The sequence below is a fragment of the Durio zibethinus genome, chromosome 12, assembly GCF_047325235.1.
Source record: "Durio zibethinus cultivar Kanyao isolate XHJ-2024 chromosome 12, ASM4732523v1, whole genome shotgun sequence".
NCBI classification, from domain to species: domain Eukaryota; kingdom Viridiplantae; phylum Streptophyta; class Magnoliopsida; order Malvales; family Malvaceae; genus Durio; species Durio zibethinus.
Genome location: NC_143173.1, coordinates 434,639 through 453,409, shown reverse-complemented (window position 1 = coordinate 453,409; position 18,771 = coordinate 434,639). Strand labels below are relative to the sequence as shown.

At 33.9% G+C, this 18,771-nt stretch overlaps 4 protein-coding genes across 5 annotated transcripts; all 4 read left to right on the top strand.

The window, feature by feature from the left end:
- Positions 1 to 1,001: 1,001 nt before the first annotated feature.
- Positions 1,002 to 4,354, top strand: LOC111296629 (ATP-dependent caseinolytic (Clp) protease/crotonase family protein). Its single transcript, XM_022891030.2, has 10 exons — positions 1,002 to 1,332; positions 1,482 to 1,580; positions 2,115 to 2,237; positions 2,618 to 2,677; positions 2,886 to 2,982; positions 3,083 to 3,156; positions 3,576 to 3,629; positions 3,722 to 3,805; positions 3,892 to 4,013; positions 4,134 to 4,354. The coding sequence occupies exons 1-9, from the start codon at positions 1,045 to 1,047 to the stop codon at positions 3,985 to 3,987; spliced, it is 975 nt and encodes a 324-aa protein (XP_022746765.1). The 5' UTR covers positions 1,002 to 1,044; the 3' UTR covers positions 3,988 to 4,013; positions 4,134 to 4,354.
- Positions 4,355 to 4,969: 615 nt separating this feature from the next.
- On the top strand, positions 4,970 to 9,514 carry LOC111296630 (F-actin-capping protein subunit alpha-like). The gene is made up of 10 exons (XM_022891031.2): positions 4,970 to 5,269; positions 5,471 to 5,586; positions 6,344 to 6,433; positions 6,649 to 6,713; positions 7,469 to 7,630; positions 7,796 to 7,874; positions 7,998 to 8,075; positions 8,480 to 8,554; positions 8,634 to 8,669; positions 9,083 to 9,514. Exons 1-10 carry the CDS (start codon positions 5,167 to 5,169, stop codon positions 9,188 to 9,190), a joined length of 912 nt encoding a protein of 303 aa, XP_022746766.1. The 5' UTR covers positions 4,970 to 5,166; the 3' UTR covers positions 9,191 to 9,514.
- A 1,037-nt stretch (positions 9,515 to 10,551) lies between these two features.
- LOC111296627 (26S proteasome regulatory subunit 6A homolog) lies at positions 10,552 to 13,661 on the top strand. 2 transcript variants are annotated; one of them, XM_022891026.2, is made up of 10 exons: positions 10,552 to 10,752; positions 11,156 to 11,272; positions 11,505 to 11,612; positions 11,753 to 11,944; positions 12,033 to 12,224; positions 12,461 to 12,579; positions 12,695 to 12,782; positions 12,876 to 12,995; positions 13,119 to 13,259; positions 13,456 to 13,661. In XM_022891026.2, exons 1-10 carry the CDS (start codon positions 10,636 to 10,638, stop codon positions 13,531 to 13,533), a joined length of 1,272 nt encoding a protein of 423 aa, XP_022746761.1. In that variant the 5' UTR covers positions 10,552 to 10,635; the 3' UTR covers positions 13,534 to 13,661. The 2 variants fall into 2 exon arrangements, with proteins under 2 accessions (XP_022746761.1, XP_022746762.1); XM_022891027.2 differs by lacking the exon at positions 11,156 to 11,272.
- A 1,727-nt stretch (positions 13,662 to 15,388) lies between these two features.
- On the top strand, positions 15,389 to 17,213 carry LOC111296637 (uncharacterized). Its single transcript, XM_022891034.2, has 3 exons — positions 15,389 to 15,608; positions 15,692 to 15,782; positions 16,856 to 17,213. The coding sequence occupies exons 1-3, from the start codon at positions 15,527 to 15,529 to the stop codon at positions 16,989 to 16,991; spliced, it is 309 nt and encodes a 102-aa protein (XP_022746769.1). The 5' UTR covers positions 15,389 to 15,526; the 3' UTR covers positions 16,992 to 17,213.
- The last annotated feature ends 1,558 nt before the right edge of the window (positions 17,214 to 18,771 follow it).

Sequence of the window (18,771 nt, the reverse complement as noted above, 5' to 3'; positions counted from 1 at the left end):
GATTTCAATTTAAGAAGAAATATATCAAAACTATTTGTAAAATAATTTTTTAAAAAATAAACTGCATATCATTTGGAAATATTGATTTTATCTTTGTGGAAAATGAAACTAATAAACAATTTCAGTTTAGGAAAATGAAACCCACATGGATTAAACCAGTTTATAAATGATAAAGAGAAGAAATTCATTTTCCTATTGATAAGAATTTTTTTTGTCAATTAAAATTTGATTTTTTATTAAAAGTATTTCGAAAATAAAATTTGGAATACACTAAATTAGACTAACTGATGTGAAAATTTTATTCTTAAAATCATTCCAAATACTTACACCTAAAACAAATCTTGAAAATATCTTTAATTATATTCTAAAAAAAAAATCTAATTTCATTTAAGAGAAAAAAAATCATTGTCATAGTAGTACTATTTAGATTTGAGTTGAGTTACTTGTCTAAATCAAGGTCCATTCAAAGAGTGTTTAGATAAAAAATTAAATTTTGTTCAATGCAATGCGAATATAAATTTTAGATTTATTTAAATTTATACCAAATCTTGAATAAAAAATTAAAATTCGATTTCAATTCGATTCAATCTGAATAATATATAATTAAAATATTATAATTATATAAATATACGTATATATGAATTGTTATTTTTACATCTTATTATTTTTTAAAATAATTTTTTAATTTTTATTATATAAATTAGTTAATTAATGGGTTTGAAATTTATTTTTTAAAATTTGGGTATGATTTGAAAAAATTTTAAAACATAAAATATCGAACCGAATTAAATTTGGATAAATATATAAATTATTAATATTAAATACAAGTATGATCCGACTAATGAATAGTTTTACTACTATTCTATTAATTCAGTTTTTTGAGAAAAAATAAAAAGAGATTAAATAAGCCCAATTCTCAGATGAAGCCCAAACAAATGGCCCAAAATCGAATCCCAAGCAATAACATTTTTAGGGCCACTCCCTTTCCACTTCTCAATCCTCTTCCTCCCAAGCTCCACACAAAAAAAAAAGAAAAAAAAAATCATGTTGAGTTTCTTACACGCGCCAATGGCTTACACAATCCCGTCTTCTGCTTCTTCCCAATCTGTTCGAAGACCGAGGACCTTGAAGCTCAGTTGCGGCGCTTTGGGTGCCAAAAACTCTGCTAAAATCCCCATGCCTCCATTAAACCCTAAGGACCCTTTTCTTTCGAAGCTCGCTTCCGTCGCCTCTTCCTCCCCTGAAGCGCTTCTTAACCGTTCGGTTAATCCCGATGCGCTCCCGTATTTGGACTTGCTTGACACTCCCAAGCTCATGGCTGCTCCCGCTGAAGTAAGTGTAATTATCTATAACATGTGGCTTAACTTTTTAATTTCCTTTTGAATGGAATAATAGAAAATTTAAATTAGTTAATTTAGGGTTTTACTTTTAGTGATTAAATTTGGATTGACTGAATTAATCACTTATTGAAACTGAATTAGGTGGGAAGATCAGTGTCGTACAATCCCAGGCCGAAAACGCCTCCGCCGGACTTACCTTCATTGCTTCTTGACGGTAGAATAGTTTACATTGGCATGCCGGTAAGTTTTCTCAAATTCCAATTAGTGGGGGAGGGTGTTTTAGTCTTTGTAATTATAAGTGTTTCCCGGTGCATTTGCTTAAACTTGATAATTTAAAATATGAAATGGTGGCTGGATACGAAAATTATACGAATAAAAAACAAAAAGGTGACTGGGTTTAAAATTTTAGCAAAAATCATATATAGGTTTAACAAAATCAAATATATGTATTTTATGTTTTTGTGTCCACATGAATTGCGACATGCAATTTTCGTGTAAAACATAACATGAATATACGAATTATCAGTATTTTATACGATACGAATAAATGAATTGTCAGGTCGACAACTTTATCAATTCAAACTTGTTTGTATAGAAATTGCAAAACAAGAAGGCGGACAACTGCAATCATTGTTTTGGGGCAATTTTAAGCACTCCTACTGTCCTACTTTTCATGTTCTTGCAATTTTGTTAGAGTTATGAGATGGCCATTGTTATCAATATTATCTTGTTATCATAATCTGTTCAAACGGTTTAACCGTTTTTATGTTTCAGCTTGTGCCTGAAGTAACGGAGCTTGTGGTTATGGAAATAATGTATCTTCAATGGATGGATCCCAAGCAACCAATATATCTTTACATAAATTCTACAGGAACAGCTCTTGATGATGGTGAACCGGTGAGCTTTGCATATGATATTGATGCCTATAAATTTGATAATAAAGTGATGTTTTGTTCAAGATGTAATGCATTTTCTATCTCATAGCTTCTGGAGATGTGTTAGATACAATAGATCTCATCTCATAAGACAAAAGGTAAGCCAAGTTGTGTCGAAAGTTGGATTTTGGCAGTCTTTTGTGTAGATTCAGTGTATTATACTCCTGCTAAACACAAAACCATATATGAACCCGAATAGCCTCTGAACTGTAAACACTGCCATCTTCTTCGTCCATATCGGTGCTTCTTCTGATTGTTATTAGCACTTTTATTATGTTTGTGTGTGTATGTTTGTTTTCTTTACGGTCCATATTTACATATTTTAAAATGTTTATACCACAGGTTGGACTGGAGGCTAATGGTTTTGCCATCTATGATGCACTTATGCAGATAACAACTGACGTAAATTTCCGTGCTTCAAAGATATCAAATGGTCTTGTTTTTTATATTTTGATAAGAATATTAAGTTTTTGTCCGGATGTCTCTTTGAGCATTTCCTTCTTTTTTTTTTTTGTTCAAGAATGAGATGATCTTACACTCTTACTGTTTAACTTTTTCCTTATTTTTGGTATTCCTTCATAAGTTGGTAATGTTGATGTGTGTAATACAGGTGCAGACACTTGGTCTTGGGGCTGCTGTCGGTCAAGCTTGTCTGTTGCTTGCAGCAGGAACTAAGGGTAAACGGTTCATGATGCCTCATGCCAAAGGTATGATGCAGTTATCTTGTCTGTGATTCTAAACTTTTATTGACTCTATCCCATCCTTTAAAATACAACCTCTCAAGTTTTTGCTTGTATTCTATTTCAGCTTTGATCCGGCAGCCTCGTGTCCCTTCAGCTGGGTTGATGCCAGCAAGTGATGCTCTTATACGTGCCAAAGAGGTTTGGTGAAACTTCTTGTTCTCTACGGATTAAATATAATTAAGTATAGCTTTATCTAGAATTTATGGATTTTTCTATTTATTGATCCTCTTGTGGTTGCTGTATGTAACCATGCATTTCTAGATTTAACAGCAGAAGGTGTCATGTATATTGTTTTTCTTGTTTTATTCTTCCCTTTAGTCCTGTATTTGTTTAATAAGAGGAGAAGACTTGATTGCAAAAAATGCTAAAACCACTGAAAATATTATTGCAGCTTTCTTTTTCTGTTACATGTACTCTGATTAAAAAGAATACTTGATGTGGATTTAAAATTTCCTTTAAAATGTTTATCCTGGGCCCTGCTTTGAGGCTTTGATAGCCTTTTTTGAGTTGCAACTTACAAATCCAAGCTACAATACAAAGCCCTCTTTGTTTTGCAGGCAATAAAAAACAGGGACACACTTGTGGAACTTCTGGCCGAGCATACTGGAAATGTGAGTGTGATGAATCAATGTTAGTCTAGTTTGTTTGATAAATAATTTGAAAAAAACAAAGGAACTCATTGTATGACTTTATATTTCATTAGTCAGTAGAGACGGTAGCCGAAGCGATGAAATCACCATATTATATGAATGCTAGCAAAGCTATAGAGTTTGGGGTCATTGACAAGGTAAGTGCGCTTATAAGTAAAATGTTTATAAAATGTTTGGTATTTCATCCTTCTTGCGAATCTGATACGCGTGTTTTGGATGCCAGATAATTTGGCGTGGTAAGGAAAAGCTAATGGCGGATGTTGCACCTCCTGAGGAGTGGGCCAAGAATGCTCGCAACAGAGTCCGGGGTGGCTTTTAGTAACTGGGTGGTGAACACCAGTCATTGTAAGTGAATTCTCCTTCATTATGCTTTTGTAGTGGAATGTTGATTGTAGACCATTTTTCAACAGTTCATGCTTGTTCGCTGCAAAGTTTTCAAGACTGTTATTTCTGTTTGTGCTGCAGGAAGTCATTAGCTAGATCCAGTGGACTGTCTATATAACTTCTGTATGATCTTACAGATTGTGATAATTTTGACACTGTTGAACATTGTAAAAACCATTTTCTTTAGCTCCTCGTAACGTGAAGACCATGTAATGGGATTTGCCCTTTTTTTTTTCTTCTTTCTTTTTGGGTTTTTGGGGCCCCATGCTATGAAATGATTGAATCAAGTTGAACCCTGCAAATTTTGGTAAAGCCAATCCGCAGGCCCAACCAATAGATAGATGGGCCCCTGCCCAATCGGTGCTTGTTTATACAATATAGTGTTCGAAAAATATTGGGATAATACCTTTTATCGCTCTCAAACTAAATTTTTTTTTAATAAGATACTTAAATTTTATTTTTGTATATCAAATTATCTTAATCTCTTAATATTGTTAGATAACATTGATGTTGTATTTAAATATTAACATGGATAGCATGTGGTTATTATGCGGCAAAAATATGATTGTCATGTGTTATTTTAAAAAAAATTAAAAAAATTTTAAAGAAATTTTATTTTTATTTTTTAAAAGTAAAATGTAATAGTCATATTTTAAATTATATAATAGATAAGTGTCATTTATGTCAACATTTAAATGTTATATCAATGTTGTCTAATGGTATTAAGAGGTTAGGATAATTTTATTTATGAAAATAAAGTTTAGATACTTGATTGAAAATTTTTTTTATTTAGATGCCACATTAAAAAAGCATAATAATTTAGGGGCTGAACGAGGTATTAACCAAAATATTTGCTTGTTTCATTATCACGACAGCAAGCTTAATAATATTTTCTACAATTTATTTTAAACGAAAGCGTTCTCTCATGTCAGTGAAACGACGTCGTAATTTGACAACAAAATCGATTAAAAGATTTTAATGCTCTAGTTTCGCAAACCGAAGTTCTTTACAGATCATCTTCCTCTGCTTTCCACCCATTTCTCCTTCCAAACAAACCCAAATCGCTTTGTTTTTCTCTTTAAAATTTGCTTTTTACAGAGCAAGAAAGAAAGGCATGGCAGAAGAAGAAACAGAGCTGAGCGAGGAGCAAAAGAAAGAAATCGCCAAATGGTTCCTCCTCAACGCTCCCGCTGGCGAAATCCAATATGTAGCCAAAGGTTATTTATCTAATGAGCCTCGCATTCTCTATTTTCATTGCCGTTTCTGTTTCCTTTTTTTCTAATCGACGAGTTTGATGTTTCATGATTGATGAATTAGTTCCTAATCTCCATCTCGTTCTTTGTTCGCTTTTGATTTGGATCGATCGATTTGAGTTTCGTTTTTTCTTCTCGATTTCTTTATTTATTTATCTTTTGCAGATTTAAAATCGGTTTTAAATGATGATGACGTGTACAATGAGGCGGCTTCGGAGGCATTTCCCTTTTACAACAAATCTCACATGATTTGCCTCGAACTGCCTGGTAGATTTGGAGATGTAAGTCTTAGATATCCTTAATTTGATTTTTTTTATAATAATTTCTAAATTAAGGTTTTTTTTTTAAGATATTTGTAACTTATGGTTATATTTCTAGTAATGTTAAGGCATATCAGTTGGTTAGGTTTTCAGAAATGTGAGTGGCTAAGTGCATTTGATATGTTTTACAATTGTTAGGAATAGCTTTCGTTTAGTTCACGCATTATTGTTTTCAAGAGCGACATTCATTATCGAATTGCACGTGCTTCATAGTGTGGTTTTAGTTGGCTTATGTGGGAGGAAATGTAAGCAGCTGAGTGCATTGGATATGCTTTATGATTGTTAGGAATAGCTTTCGTTTGGTTCATGCGTTATTGTTTTCAAGAGTGACACTCTTTAGCGAATTGTGCATGCTTCATAGTGTAGTTTTAGTTGGCTTATGTGGGAGCTTGTCTTAGTTGGGTAAGTGTCTTAAGGCTAGCTTTTGGGATTTATATGCCATATAAGAGTGCCTTTGTTGTTTGCTTTAGAGCTGATGAGTATCCATCATTGTGTTTTAAGATGCTTCATTTCTAACGTTTTCCAGATAGGATATTTGGTCCTTTTTCGCATTGTTATGTTCCATAAGTCATACAATTAACTCAATTTCTCATGTTGGCTTGATATTCTTATCAAATGTGAGGATAGTTTCAATATCTAGTCTGTTTGTTGAGATGCTTTGAATTTGGTTGTAAAACAAATCTAATTATTGTGATATTTTTCTGCAATTGGAGTTTAGGTGCTGATTACATCATATGGGGAGCTTCAGGATAACGAGTATCTAGACCCCAAGACTGCCCAAGTTGCTATAGTTGATCATGTCAAACAGGTACCTTTTAACCTTATTAATGCATCTTGTGATTGAAAACTTTTAATGCCATGCAAAAGCAGAGAACCTTTTCTGTAATATCACATCCTGAAATTGAAATTTTTAGTAGCAAGTAGATTATAAGATAGTTTTCCCGCTGTTGATATGACACTTAGCACATTAATGCATATCATATAGTTTAAATGTTTATATCATGATGTGCTAAATTGGTTCAGGTTTGTACAGAAGTGAGACCTGCGACTGATGAGGAGCTACCATCCGCGTATATTGAGGAATACCGGTATATGTTACAGCTCTGATGGACTGATTATTTTTAATTGATTTCTTTTGAACTATTATAAGCATATCTCTCTGTAAAAATTTAATATAGTTGACAGAATATTTGGGGTCATAAGCTTTCAAGTACCTATTTCCTCCATTGGCCAGATCCAGATTAGAACCTCCTTAGATCTAATTTATTCCATGTTTGCTGACACCAGCTAGCCCGATTGGCAAAATCCTATGCCTCAAGTTCCTACTAACATGGAAATGATTTAGTTTGAAACAAGTGCTTGTTGTGCACATTGACCATTCCAAACATGTAGCTCTTTGTTACTATTGGTCCTTTACCTACTTATTAGAGATGGGATAAATGTCTCTCTGCAGCTTAACATTTGGGCTTTGACTATTCTGTTTAATTGTTTCTGTTCTATGATTCTCTCCCTGGGTTCTAACTGACTCCTTACCTGGATTGATACTCAGGACTGTCCCAGGAACTATAAACTTGTTTATTTTATTGCCATCAAGTAATAAGTTTAATAAGTTTTCACATTAAGGATATAATTTTCTATCTCATTATGGTTTTCATCGTTATTGCTGAAACAAGTATGCATCATGAAGAGAGAAGAATCCATAATTCCTCTTTGCATCACCCCTACTTTCTTGAAAACTGAGAAAAACCAATGATTATTTATGGCTGGAATTAGGGCACATTTCATCATGTAGTACTTTAATTACTACTTGTAATTAATTTCTTTTTTTTTTTTCAATTTTCAGATGTGCTCTGGAAGCAGAAATGCTAAAGTATGTTGGTGAAGCTTATCCAAAAGGTTTTTGTTCAGTTTACTGTATTAATGGAAAAGATGTGGAGGGCCCCGGATCTGATTTTGAGTTTGTTGTAGTGATTTCTGCTGCTAGACTTAGCCCACAGAATTTCTGGTGCGTTAAATTTTGATAGACCACAATGTAGTGGTAACTGTTCTACTGTGACCGCTTGATTGCATAATTAACTAGCTATTTGGTTGTCTGTTAGTAGTCGATATTGGTCATATGGACACATGTTACTATTTCTCTTCTAACAATGGTTTTTGGCATATTGTTTAGCAATGGAAGTTGGCGGTCAATATGGAACATTGAGTTCAAAGATGATATTCAAATTCTGGAATTAAAAGGCAAATTGCAGGTTTTCAGTATTTCTCATGATGCAGTGCATGTCATAATTTTTACCCTTTTCTTTCTGCATTTCAGATCTGAATACAAATAAAGTTACATAAACCTACAATAAATGAGGTCTTTCTCTTCTCAGGTGGGTGCACACTATTTTGAAGAGGGAAATGTGCAATTAGATGCAAAACATGAATGTAGAGATTCTACAATGTTTCAGGTTATTACAAAATTGACAAGCCCTTTTAGCATTTTTCTTTTCCCCTTGTTTTTTCCTCTAGCTCATTCTTTCTTGCTATAGAATTCAAATTTCTTTCTTTATCCTTTCAACTATTTTTAGTATCTCTTTCAACCATTTTGACATCTCATATCAGGGTGGTAACTGTCTTGAGCGACTATTCTAATGTGAAGACTTGTAAAATATATAGTTTGGATTTTACTATAAGTTGTAGGATAGAAGTTCTAGAGTTATAAACGGTGGAAGTTTGTGATTTTGCTGGCTTAGGATAATCCTGCTTATGTCTCCTGGCCTGTGTGTTAACAATAATGATTTCTGACCTCTTGCTACATTGTCCTCATGTTATAATTGTTTCATATGGTTAATACTTACTGTATTTTTTTCAGTCCCCTGATGATAGTGCAATTGCCATAGCCAGTGTCATTCGCCACCATGAGACAGAGTACCTGGCATCTCTTGAGGTTGTTTTCAATATGTCTGGTTACTTTCAAATGCTTGAGCTTTGTAGAATTCTCTACTGACATTCAAGGCATAATGCAGGCATCCTATTTGAATTTGCCAGATACCACTTTCAAGGTATGTTTTATTTTGAAAAGTCTTTAAGCTGGAAGTTGTGAGGAAACCTTTTGAATTAGGTTAGGTTATTCCATTTTTAGATTCATGTTTGGCCATTAGACCCATCTATTGTTGGGTTTTATTTAAGGTATACTGAATGTTCCTCAATCATGCTGGTTTGCATCATGTTTTCATTCTACACATTTGGCAGATAAGTGTCCGGTTAAACCTAATATCATTTCCTTTTTTTCTGTGGAAAATCACATGAGCTGCTAGGAGTTATGCTGGATCAATGGATAATCTTATCTAGAATGCCCATCTGGAACTTTAGTCTATTTCCAATTTCATGGAGAGAATAATTAGATCTCTTGTTTACTTCAGGAACCCCTTGAAAAAAGAAACTAATGCTCTTAAAACTTTTATTTGCAATGCAGGATCTTCGGAGGAAACTTCCAGTTACTCGGACCTTATTTCCATGGCATAACACTTCTCAATTCAGCCTGACAAGAGAGATATCAAAAGAACTTGGAATCGGGAAGTGACTATACCTTATCAAAAGACATAAAGCCAATTCCTTTTATGCATAAAATCGAGTTCAACAGGATCCCCGGTCACTGGACTGTTTGGTTTTTAGTGCAGTTCTCAGAGTTGACAACTGTTCTTTGCCTCCAACAATCTTGAATTTTATAGTTATCTGTTATTTGGTGTGCAAGTTGTGTTCTCCTGTAAGAGTTTCTCAATTTTGGAAGCCATGTATAGTACTGCTTTGAACAGTTCCAACCTTTTTTTTTTTTTTCTCTTGTGATGATTGTGGAAAATTTCAGTACATATATATGCTTCGAGCCCTACTATATGTTTTATTTGCAGAGATCCTCTTCTGGGCTATCATTGCAGGCCTTTTGCATCGATTAGGAATTTTATTGGAAGCTTTTGACATTACATTTCTAAATCTCATTGTAAGTATCAGAATTTTATTGATGGAGGGTGTGTTTTTCCCATCTTTCTCTTATTCTCATTTACTTTAGCTTCCTGCATGAATACTGTTAACGGTTTGGATTTGATTCAGTTTTTTTAAATAATACATAAAATTATAAATTTTTGAAATTTGATTTAAATCTGAATCCAATTTTTATATAATCCAATTTGAATCAAATTTTATGGGTTGGATTCAGTTTATTGGTTTTTAAATTATAAATTTTTATGTTATTTAATATGATTTTTAATATATTTAAATATATTTAAGTATAAAATAATTATTTTATTTTATAAAAATTTAAAATTATATATAAAAATTAATAAAAATATATAATTTTATTTAGTTTGATTTTTTATTTTGTCCTCTAAAATTCGATTCGAGTTTAATATAATATATATTTAATATCTAAATTTAGTTTGAATAAAATAAAAGATATATCGATTCAAATTGAATTAAATAATATGATTTCAAATCAATTTTGAATTTTTTCCAATTTTTCCTCACCCCTACTCTATGCATATGTTCTTGTCCATTTCACCTATTTACCCTAATTTCTGCTGAATTTGCGGCTCAACATGCCAGATTTCTGCAATCTTCACGTTTTTATCCTACTCCCTAGTTCCATTTTCACCTAAATGGATAAGGCCCAAATGTGGGCCCACTATAGAAAAATTAAGCAAAACCTTGGCCCAAAATGAGAAGGAAGTGGTCCAGCTAGACCCAAATAAAAACGTCAGCCCCTAAGATTGGACCAAGAAAGAGAAAGGTGGGCCCAAGATAGCCAAGATGGACATAAACACAAGCCTAACCTTGTTTGAGCCCAATCGGGAGCTGGGCACGGCAGATTCACCACCTGCTCAGTTCAATTTCTTCGAAAACAAGTTTGAGACCTATAAAATAATAAAAACACATAATCTTTCCTCTCTTATTCTCTTCGACTACTTTGTTGATTTTCTCTGATTAATCTTTCGATCATATTCTCCGAATTTTTTTTTTTTAAATCCGTCACCGATGGCAACCGCCATGGTCGAAGATTCGAGCTTTGAAGAAGACCAGCTGACTTCGATGACCACCGATGACATCATCCGAGCTTCTCGTCTTCTAGATAACGAGATTCGGATTCTCAAGGTCCTTCTCTCTCTCTCTCTCTCTCTCTCTCCCCCCCCCCCCTTTGTATCTTTGCTTGGATTATGATTTCCATTGTTTTTTTTTGGGTTTTTGTTGTGGTTTAGGGTTTTTTTAATCCACTGCCACTATAAACACCTCTCCATTTTAATAAAATTTCGTCTTTCGATGTTATTTTTCGGATTTTAGTTCTGGGTATTGATTAAAGCTAAGTAATTTTTGCATATAAAGGGGAGTTCTTTAGTTTGGTTTTTGATTTTCTTGCTTTGGTTTAATTAGGAAATCTTAATGCTTGATAAAGCTAAGTAATTTTCTTTTGTACTGAAAAGGCTTTTCTTTTGAAAGAAGTAGCTATAGTTTGTGTGAATTCTCTGATTTTTTGTTTAACTGTTTTGTGGGATTAAAGGAGGAGATGCAAAGGACAAATCTCGAGTTGGATTCATACAAGGAGAAGATTAAGGAGAATCAAGAAAAGATTAAGCTTAACAAGCAGTTGCCTTACTTGGTCGGCAACATTGTTGAGGTAGATTATGTGTGGCTCTTTCTTTTTTTTTTTTTTTTTTTTTTTCCAAATTCCTTTTGAATTGCTTAGTTTTCAACCTATTTTGACTGGTATGTAACGATTCTTTGTATAAAAAAAATCAAAAAGAGCATTGGATGGGGGGGCAACTGAATAATAAGCCATTGTTGATGCTGTTATATAATTGATAAGGATCTGCTTGGATGGTTTAATACTTAATTACTGTTTCTTTCAGATATTGGAGATGAATCCTGAAGATGAGGCAGAGGAGGATGGTGCCAACATTGATCTTGACTCACAGAGGAAGGGTAAATGTGTTGTGCTGAAAACCTCTACTCGTCAGGTGAGGGCAGCATGATTCTTATCTGCTACTAATAGTTTTATTGTTTACCATAACGAAGTTAGTTGTCAAATCAACAATTTTTGAGAATTGGTGAAAAGAACACTTGGTTTTGATCTTGGCTTGTTTCTTAATTACTCCAGACCATCTTTCTACCTGTGGTTGGACTTGTTGACCCTGATAAGTTGAAACCTGGTGATTTGGTTGGGGTCAATAAAGACAGCTACTTGATATTGGATACTCTGCCGTCTGAGTATGACTCTCGAGTAAAGGCTATGGAGGTTGATGAGAAACCAACTGAAGACTACAATGATATTGGTGGCTTGGAGAAGCAGGCAAGTTTTTATTCTACTGTCCTTTATGAGATCATTTGATAACTGTTGAGCAAACAATGCCTTTTTCTGATGGTTTTTCCTGGAACAGATCCAAGAACTAGTTGAGGCCATTGTGTTGCCCATGACTCATAAAGAACGGTTTCAAAAGCTAGGCATTCGTCCACCTAAGGGAGTGCTGTTATATGGACCTCCTGGCACTGGAAAAACTTTGATGGCTCGTGCTTGTGCAGCACAAACAAATGCAACATTTCTGAAGCTAGCAGGCCCACAACTGGTTCAGGTATGAAGTCCTTTATCCTTTCCAAGCTTACTTCTCTACATGTTTGGATCCTATCTACTCCTTTCAATTCATGTTGGAATCATTTCATCCCATGATCTTTACTACTTGACTATTATAACATGAAAGGAAGATTGTGATCTATAAAGTTGTTTTTATTATTGTACAGTATTACTTTGTGCATTTTTATCTGCTTACTTAGGCCCTTTATTAAGTAATTAAAATTCTAATGCATTTAGATGTTCATTGGAGATGGAGCAAAACTTGTCCGTGATGCCTTTCAGCTTGCAAAAGAAAAATCTCCATGTATCATTTTTATAGATGAAATTGATGCAATTGGCACAAAGCGATTTGATAGGTACTACCATGTCTTGATTTCTTGTGAAGCAAAGTTATTTTTGAGGCCAGTAACACTGGCAGCATTTATTTGTGTACAGAATTACTGATTATTGATCTGTCTGTTCCACCTGCAGTGAAGTGAGTGGAGATAGGGAGGTTCAGCGAACAATGTTGGAACTGCTCAACCAGCTTGATGGCTTTAGCAGCGATGAACGTATTAAGGTTTAACTTTGTGGTTGATAATTTTATGTTATCTGTTTGATAAAATGTAATTGATGTATTCTAATGTAATGCTTAAGTTCTAATGTATTGTAGGTGATAGCAGCAACTAACCGAGCTGATATCCTTGACCCTGCTCTGATGCGTTCTGGTCGATTGGATCGTAAAATCGAGTTCCCACATCCCACTGAAGAAGCAAGAGCTCGAATCCTTCAGGTGTGGCTTTCAGTACAGCTGCTTCTATGGCTTCAATACTGTGCAGAATTTTATTGATTTCAGTAATGTTGCTTGTATGGCTTCTATACCGAATTTTATTGAATTATTTCCTTTATTTTCTAGATCCACTCGAGGAAGATGAATGTTCATCCAGATGTCAATTTCGAAGAACTTGCTCGATCCACTGATGATTTTAATGGAGCACAACTGAAAGCTGTTTGTGTGGAGGCAGGCATGCTAGCTCTTCGCCGCGATGCAACTGAGGTGCGCATTCTAATCTTCTGAGTTCATTTACTTAATTTTTGACAAGAATATATACCTTAAGGTTACATGTGCATAAACAGCTTTTAGATATTTCATACTAAATTTGCGTGCATGCGGATATGTTAGCGTATTTACATTTACTTGTGAACATTTGAGCCATGGGAGCAAGTAGTAAAATCTACTTTGGTACTTACAGGTGAACCATGAAGATTTCAATGAAGGTATCATTCAGGTGCAAGCTAAGAAGAAGGCAAGCTTAAATTATTACGCATGAAGGAGCAAGTGGCATCATCCTGTTGAGAATTTGTTTATATACGTGGTACTTTGACTGCCCAATTGTACTGTGTTAGATTTTTCTTTCGTTTCCAGATTATTTATTTATGCTAATTTATTATTACTGAATTCTTATGCGCTTTTTTTTTTGTTGTTGTTATTGTTGAAGTGATTTTCATTTAGTGAACTTTTTTTTTTTTGAGGTAACATGTTTGCTGATTATGAGAAAATTTGAAGGGAAAAACATGAAAATAAAAACAGAAGAAAAAACTTGAAAGTAAAAGTTAAAGTTAAAAACTCAAACTCAACTCTTCAAAAATCGAATCTTTGTTCTTCAAACGGTGGATGTTTCGGGTGCAGCTGCTCCGGACTCTGTTACAAACTGGGTCCCACGAATCTAAAGTGTTGTCGTAAATTTTTTTTTAATATCTCATGTCTTTTCCATTTTTTTTTTTTTTTTAAAGAATGTCATTAGATTAAGTGGATCGGGTCGGAACAAAAAACCCAATCCAGGGGCGTTAGGGGTTAGGAAAAGAATAACCGACAATTTACACTACGAAACTGAGCTATGAGAGTGAACCGAGCGAGAAGACTCTGAGCGGCCCGCTTCCCTCTCAGCGCTTCTCCTCCATCTCCCAGCCACATCGTCGCCGCTGCCAACGACATTTCCCGCTGATACTGTGACCTAAAAGTCTCCGCCCTCAATGAACCTCTCTTCCGGTTCGGCTGAAACCACCCGCGATCCTAAACTCTGGTTTTCCGTTGGGACTGGTTTCGGCCTAACCGCACTCGTCGGAGTCGCTTCGATTCTTATTTGGCAACTATTCCTTAGCTCCAACAGTCAGCTAAACAATCTTTTCATTTCCCTTTTATTCGGCTTTTCCCTTTCTTTAAGAATCTCATTGTCGGATGCCTTACATTTATTCATCTTCACTTTGGTCTCTATCAACTCGGTTCCATGCTTGGGAAAGAGATCATTTGCCTTCATTTTCACTAAATCAGGTTGACAGAGATTCAGGTTGGGGTGCATTCCATCAGTCCGCTGGTGCTTCAGATCCTATCATAAGATCCAGCAGCTTCCGCCTAAGGCAAGGATCTGAGAGGACGTCATCACAAAACCATTCAGTCTTTCTTCCTTTACACCCTTTTGGGTGAAGCAAACGACCTTTACTGTGAATGAAACCAAGAAGTTACGTACGCTCGAGAGTTTAGTCTGTCAATCCGGGCAGGCTGAAAAATTGATAAGTGGGCCTGTCTTAAGTTATAGATTCTCAACCGTTGGATTTTCGGATTCGTCGGCTTTACGGTTTTGAGGAAAACTTAGCCAAAGTTTTATAAATAAAAATCGTGAAATTTTTTTATCGAAAATATGTAAATAAAAATTAAAATAAAAATAATATATAAAAAAATTTATTATTTAAATTAAATGTATAAAATTATAATAAATTTTAATAAATTTTGATGTATTTATTAAATAAATATTTTTAATAAAAAATATTAACAAAAATTTTATTATTAAATAAATATTAATTGAATTTAAATTATAAAGAATATTTTTAATAATATTTTTATATATTATTAATTTTTATATTAAATTTAATTAATTTATCAATTCAAATTTCATATTAAAATTTTTATTTATAAAATTTTATGCAAATTTTATCGGACGGTCTTATCCCTCATTTTCTGAAAATTATCACTGGCCCATACCCTTTACCTGTTCTCTTTAAGGATTGCCAGCATAGCCATTGGCTGGCTTGGATTTAGAAAATTTTGAATTAGTGGAAATTTTAATAAAGTAATTCCCACATGGCACACACAAAGTCTTTTTCGACACGGCAAAGATTTCCTGCCCACAGATTTTGCCAGTCGCAAACTTCGCTTTGTCTTCTCTTTCTCTCTCCTATAAAAGGAAAATACCTTCTCAGCACAAAATCAAATAATCAAATAAACAATCTCTCTCTCTGTCCAGAAGGTTTGTTTTCTTCTTCAAAATGGTGGAATCTTTGGTGGAATCTAAGAGCAAGTTTGAATCTCTTAGAGAATGGGTCGTTGATCACAAGCTTAGAACTGTTGGTAATTATTTTAGTTTTTTTTTTTGGAAAACTTGTATGTTTCTTTTGTTAGAATCCTAATGTTTTTTTGTTTGTTTCCAAAAGGGTGTTTGTGGCTTAGCGGTATTGCGGGTTCCATTGCTTACAATTGGTCTCAACCCAACATGAAAACCAGCGTTAAGATTATTCACGCTAGGTAAATCTTGTATCTTTTATTATTATTATTATGTTTTCGTTGCTGTATTTGGGTTATTGAAATTTTTTGATTCACTTATATCCTTGTAATAAATTATAAATCTTTCCTTTGGATTCATGCAAAGGGGTATTCGAAAGTAACTGAATTCGTCCTCTGCTTGCTGGAAGCTTGAAAAAATGGAAATAATGTGAAATTTTTAATTTTTCTATTAGAATTTTTCTTTTGTCTTGCGTGTTTGATAAATTTATAGGGCTTCAAAGCATCCTTCTATTGCTGTTGGTTTTTGGTCGTAAATGATTTGATTATTTGTGTTTTTAGCTGTTGTTTTCGATTAGATGAGGCAAATATTTCCACCACCTGTGTTAAGGGATACAAATTATACTGTCTTTGGGCCTCAGTTGAGTGTTGTCTCAGATATATATCCAAAAGTGTTAGAAAGCTTTAAGGTCTTCCTTTTCAACACTTTTCTTACAATGGAGTCAGAGCTATGGTAATTTGCTATCTCTGAACTGATTAATTGGACTGGAAGAAAAACTAGAAAACTGTTTTTCTAATCTTTAAAAGAATTTGGACGATTAGAATGGTTTTCGTTGGTTTATTATGATGAGGGGATTTTTCTAGGTTATGGTGAAAATACCATGTTATGTGATTTTGCTTGCACTTTTTGTGAGATGCTATCAGTTTGATTGTGTAAGTTTGGTTGAAGGTCATATGCAGTGCTTACCTCTTACTCTTTTAGCCCTAACAAAGAACAAAAATGGTTGAAATGTGGGGCTGGAGGTGAAGGGGCTACAAACGTAATGCTTCTGTTTTTGTACGTGTGCAAGTTTGATACCTCTTTAAGCTGTGTTTTACTCTTCTTTTGCATCTTCACGTTGCTTAAGTGTTATATATAGCTTCTTTTAGCGGTGCATTTTTATGCTTTGCAAAAATTAATGTTTGCATAATCCGTTTTTTTCTCGAGATTGACTTGCATTTTGTCTTAATGAGCTTGTAATAGCTTTTGGATGTTTACACCTTGCTTTACTTACTGTGCCTCATTGTTAACTCATTGTCCTCTGCCTTCAACTCAGGTTGCATGCACAAGCCCTTACATTGGCTGCATTAGCTGGTGCTGCAGTGGTTGAATACTATGATCATAGGAACAGACCCAAAGCTGATCCATATGCAAAGTTCCTTCCAGTTGATAGATACTCGCACAAGGAGTAGATGACTCTTGATATGACTTGAATAAATGTTTCTTAGGTCTATAACTTACTCAGGTTAATTATTATTATTTTTTTGTTTAAAGGGCATTATTTTGCCCCTTCTCATCACATTCTTTTCAATTGCTTTGGTTATTTACATATAACATACCTGTGGAGCTTGTAAGTGGATTGAGATAAAGTTAAACCCGAATTTAGAGAAATGAGTTCTTTTCATCATCGATCATTTTTTGTTTGCACTTAATGGATGGATGGTTACATTATCTGATGAATTTTGTGAAAAATGAACATAGTTGAATGGCTAGAGTGGATTTGCAGCCTTTGAGCTGAGAATATATTAGATTATCCTGAGTTGCTTTTGACTATTTGCCCCCAATGGTTCAAAGTTAAACCCGAATTTAGAGAAATGAGTTCTTTTCATCATCGATCATTTTTTGTTTGCACTTAATGGATGGATGGTTACATTATCTGATGAATTTTGTGAAAAATGAACATAGTTGAATGGCTAGAGTGGATTTGCAGCCTTTGAGCTGAGAATATATTAGATTATCCTGAGTTGCTTTTGACTATTTGCCCCCAATGGTTCAAAGAATTGTCTCACTCGCCAAAAATACGAAGGAGCTAGCGGCTGAAGTCAGTCCTGTTGCTATCTTTGTCTTGCATTGCATGAATCCAAGAATAATTTATAGGTTAATTACCTGTTCTTCCATTACCGACCTTAAAAACCAACGCTGGCTTGGCATGTTCAACTTACCGCGAGAAAGATAAGAAAGAAAGTTTAATTATAGTTAACTCTCTTTCCCTTTATCAATAAGCTACGGTTAATTTCATGTGTTTGTTTCCGAGAAAATGAAGGAAACTTTGATAGAATATCCTACTCGAAGGAAAATCCATTTGTTACTCGTGAAGTTTTACCTTTTTCTTTTTTCATCAATGAAGCAATACCTCGACTTTCATAGTTTTGATGTAATTTAGTTCCAGCATTATCCCAGCTACCATAAAGAGTATAGCTCAACGATAGGCTACTTAAGTATTGTCATTGAATTGTGGATTTAACGTTTTCATTTAGGCTGATTGAATGAGGACGTATTTGGATATCGAGAAAATGAGGGAAAAGTGAGAAAATTCCTCGAGAAAATTCAGTCTCCCTTTCTGTGGTGGCAGGAATTTTCTGGTTGGAATTAGGCTTTTATAAACATAGGGGATATTTCTATTTAGTTCCCTCATTAATTTCATTTCCTTGTGGTGTCTTCAACTGGCATTTTTCTATGTTGTATTGCTCTTTGTTTGCACTAGATCTATTCGTGTGGATTGTGCTTGAACAATTATACTTGTCGGTTACATGTTCATTCTCTCAGTCCCGGTCTATACTTCTTTCCAGGTATCAGAAGTACTTGACCAAAAACACTCTTAAAGAAACATAACGTACGTGATTGGCTTCAAATAGGACAGTAACTAAATTGAATATAAACGAACGAATATTTATTTGTATTTGTTCGTTTATTTTTAAAAATATTTGTATTCGGTTCATTTTCATTAAAAAAATTACTTTGTTTGTTTATGTTCGTTTATTTAAATAATATGTTATTCGTATTCAATTCATATTTATTTAATTAAATTAAATGAGTTTATTCGTGAATATTAAACGAATATATTCATGAACATATATAAATAAACATATTCATGAACAATAAATAATTTATAACCAAATAAATTTAAACAAACAAATCTTAAACGAATATAAACGAATTCAAATAAGTATAAACAAACTTTAAAATAAGATT

Coding starts and splice junctions, on each gene's coding strand:
- LOC111296637 (XM_022891034.2), top strand. CDS start 15,527: ATGGTGGAATCTTTGGTGGAATCTAAGAGCAAGTTTGAATCTCTTAGA. Junction 15,609..15,691: donor TCACAAGCTTAGAACTGTTG/GTAATTATTTTA, acceptor TGTTTCCAAAAG/GGTGTTTGTGGCTTAGCGGT. Junction 15,783..16,855: donor GTTAAGATTATTCACGCTAG/GTAAATCTTGTA, acceptor CCTTCAACTCAG/GTTGCATGCACAAGCCCTTA.
- LOC111296630 (XM_022891031.2), top strand. CDS start 5,167: ATGGCAGAAGAAGAAACAGAGCTGAGCGAGGAGCAAAAGAAAGAAATC. Junction 7,875..7,997: donor AATTAAAAGGCAAATTGCAG/GTTTTCAGTATT, acceptor TTCTCTTCTCAG/GTGGGTGCACACTATTTTGA. Junction 8,670..9,082: donor TGCCAGATACCACTTTCAAG/GTATGTTTTATT, acceptor TTTGCAATGCAG/GATCTTCGGAGGAAACTTCC.
- LOC111296627 (XM_022891026.2), top strand. CDS start 10,636: ATGGCAACCGCCATGGTCGAAGATTCGAGCTTTGAAGAAGACCAGCTG. Junction 11,945..12,032: donor TTGGTGGCTTGGAGAAGCAG/GCAAGTTTTTAT, acceptor TTCCTGGAACAG/ATCCAAGAACTAGTTGAGGC. Junction 12,225..12,460: donor CAGGCCCACAACTGGTTCAG/GTATGAAGTCCT, acceptor TAATGCATTTAG/ATGTTCATTGGAGATGGAGC.
- LOC111296629 (XM_022891030.2), top strand. CDS start 1,045: ATGTTGAGTTTCTTACACGCGCCAATGGCTTACACAATCCCGTCTTCT. Junction 1,333..1,481: donor TCATGGCTGCTCCCGCTGAA/GTAAGTGTAATT, acceptor AAACTGAATTAG/GTGGGAAGATCAGTGTCGTA. Junction 3,157..3,575: donor CTCTTATACGTGCCAAAGAG/GTTTGGTGAAAC, acceptor TTTGTTTTGCAG/GCAATAAAAAACAGGGACAC.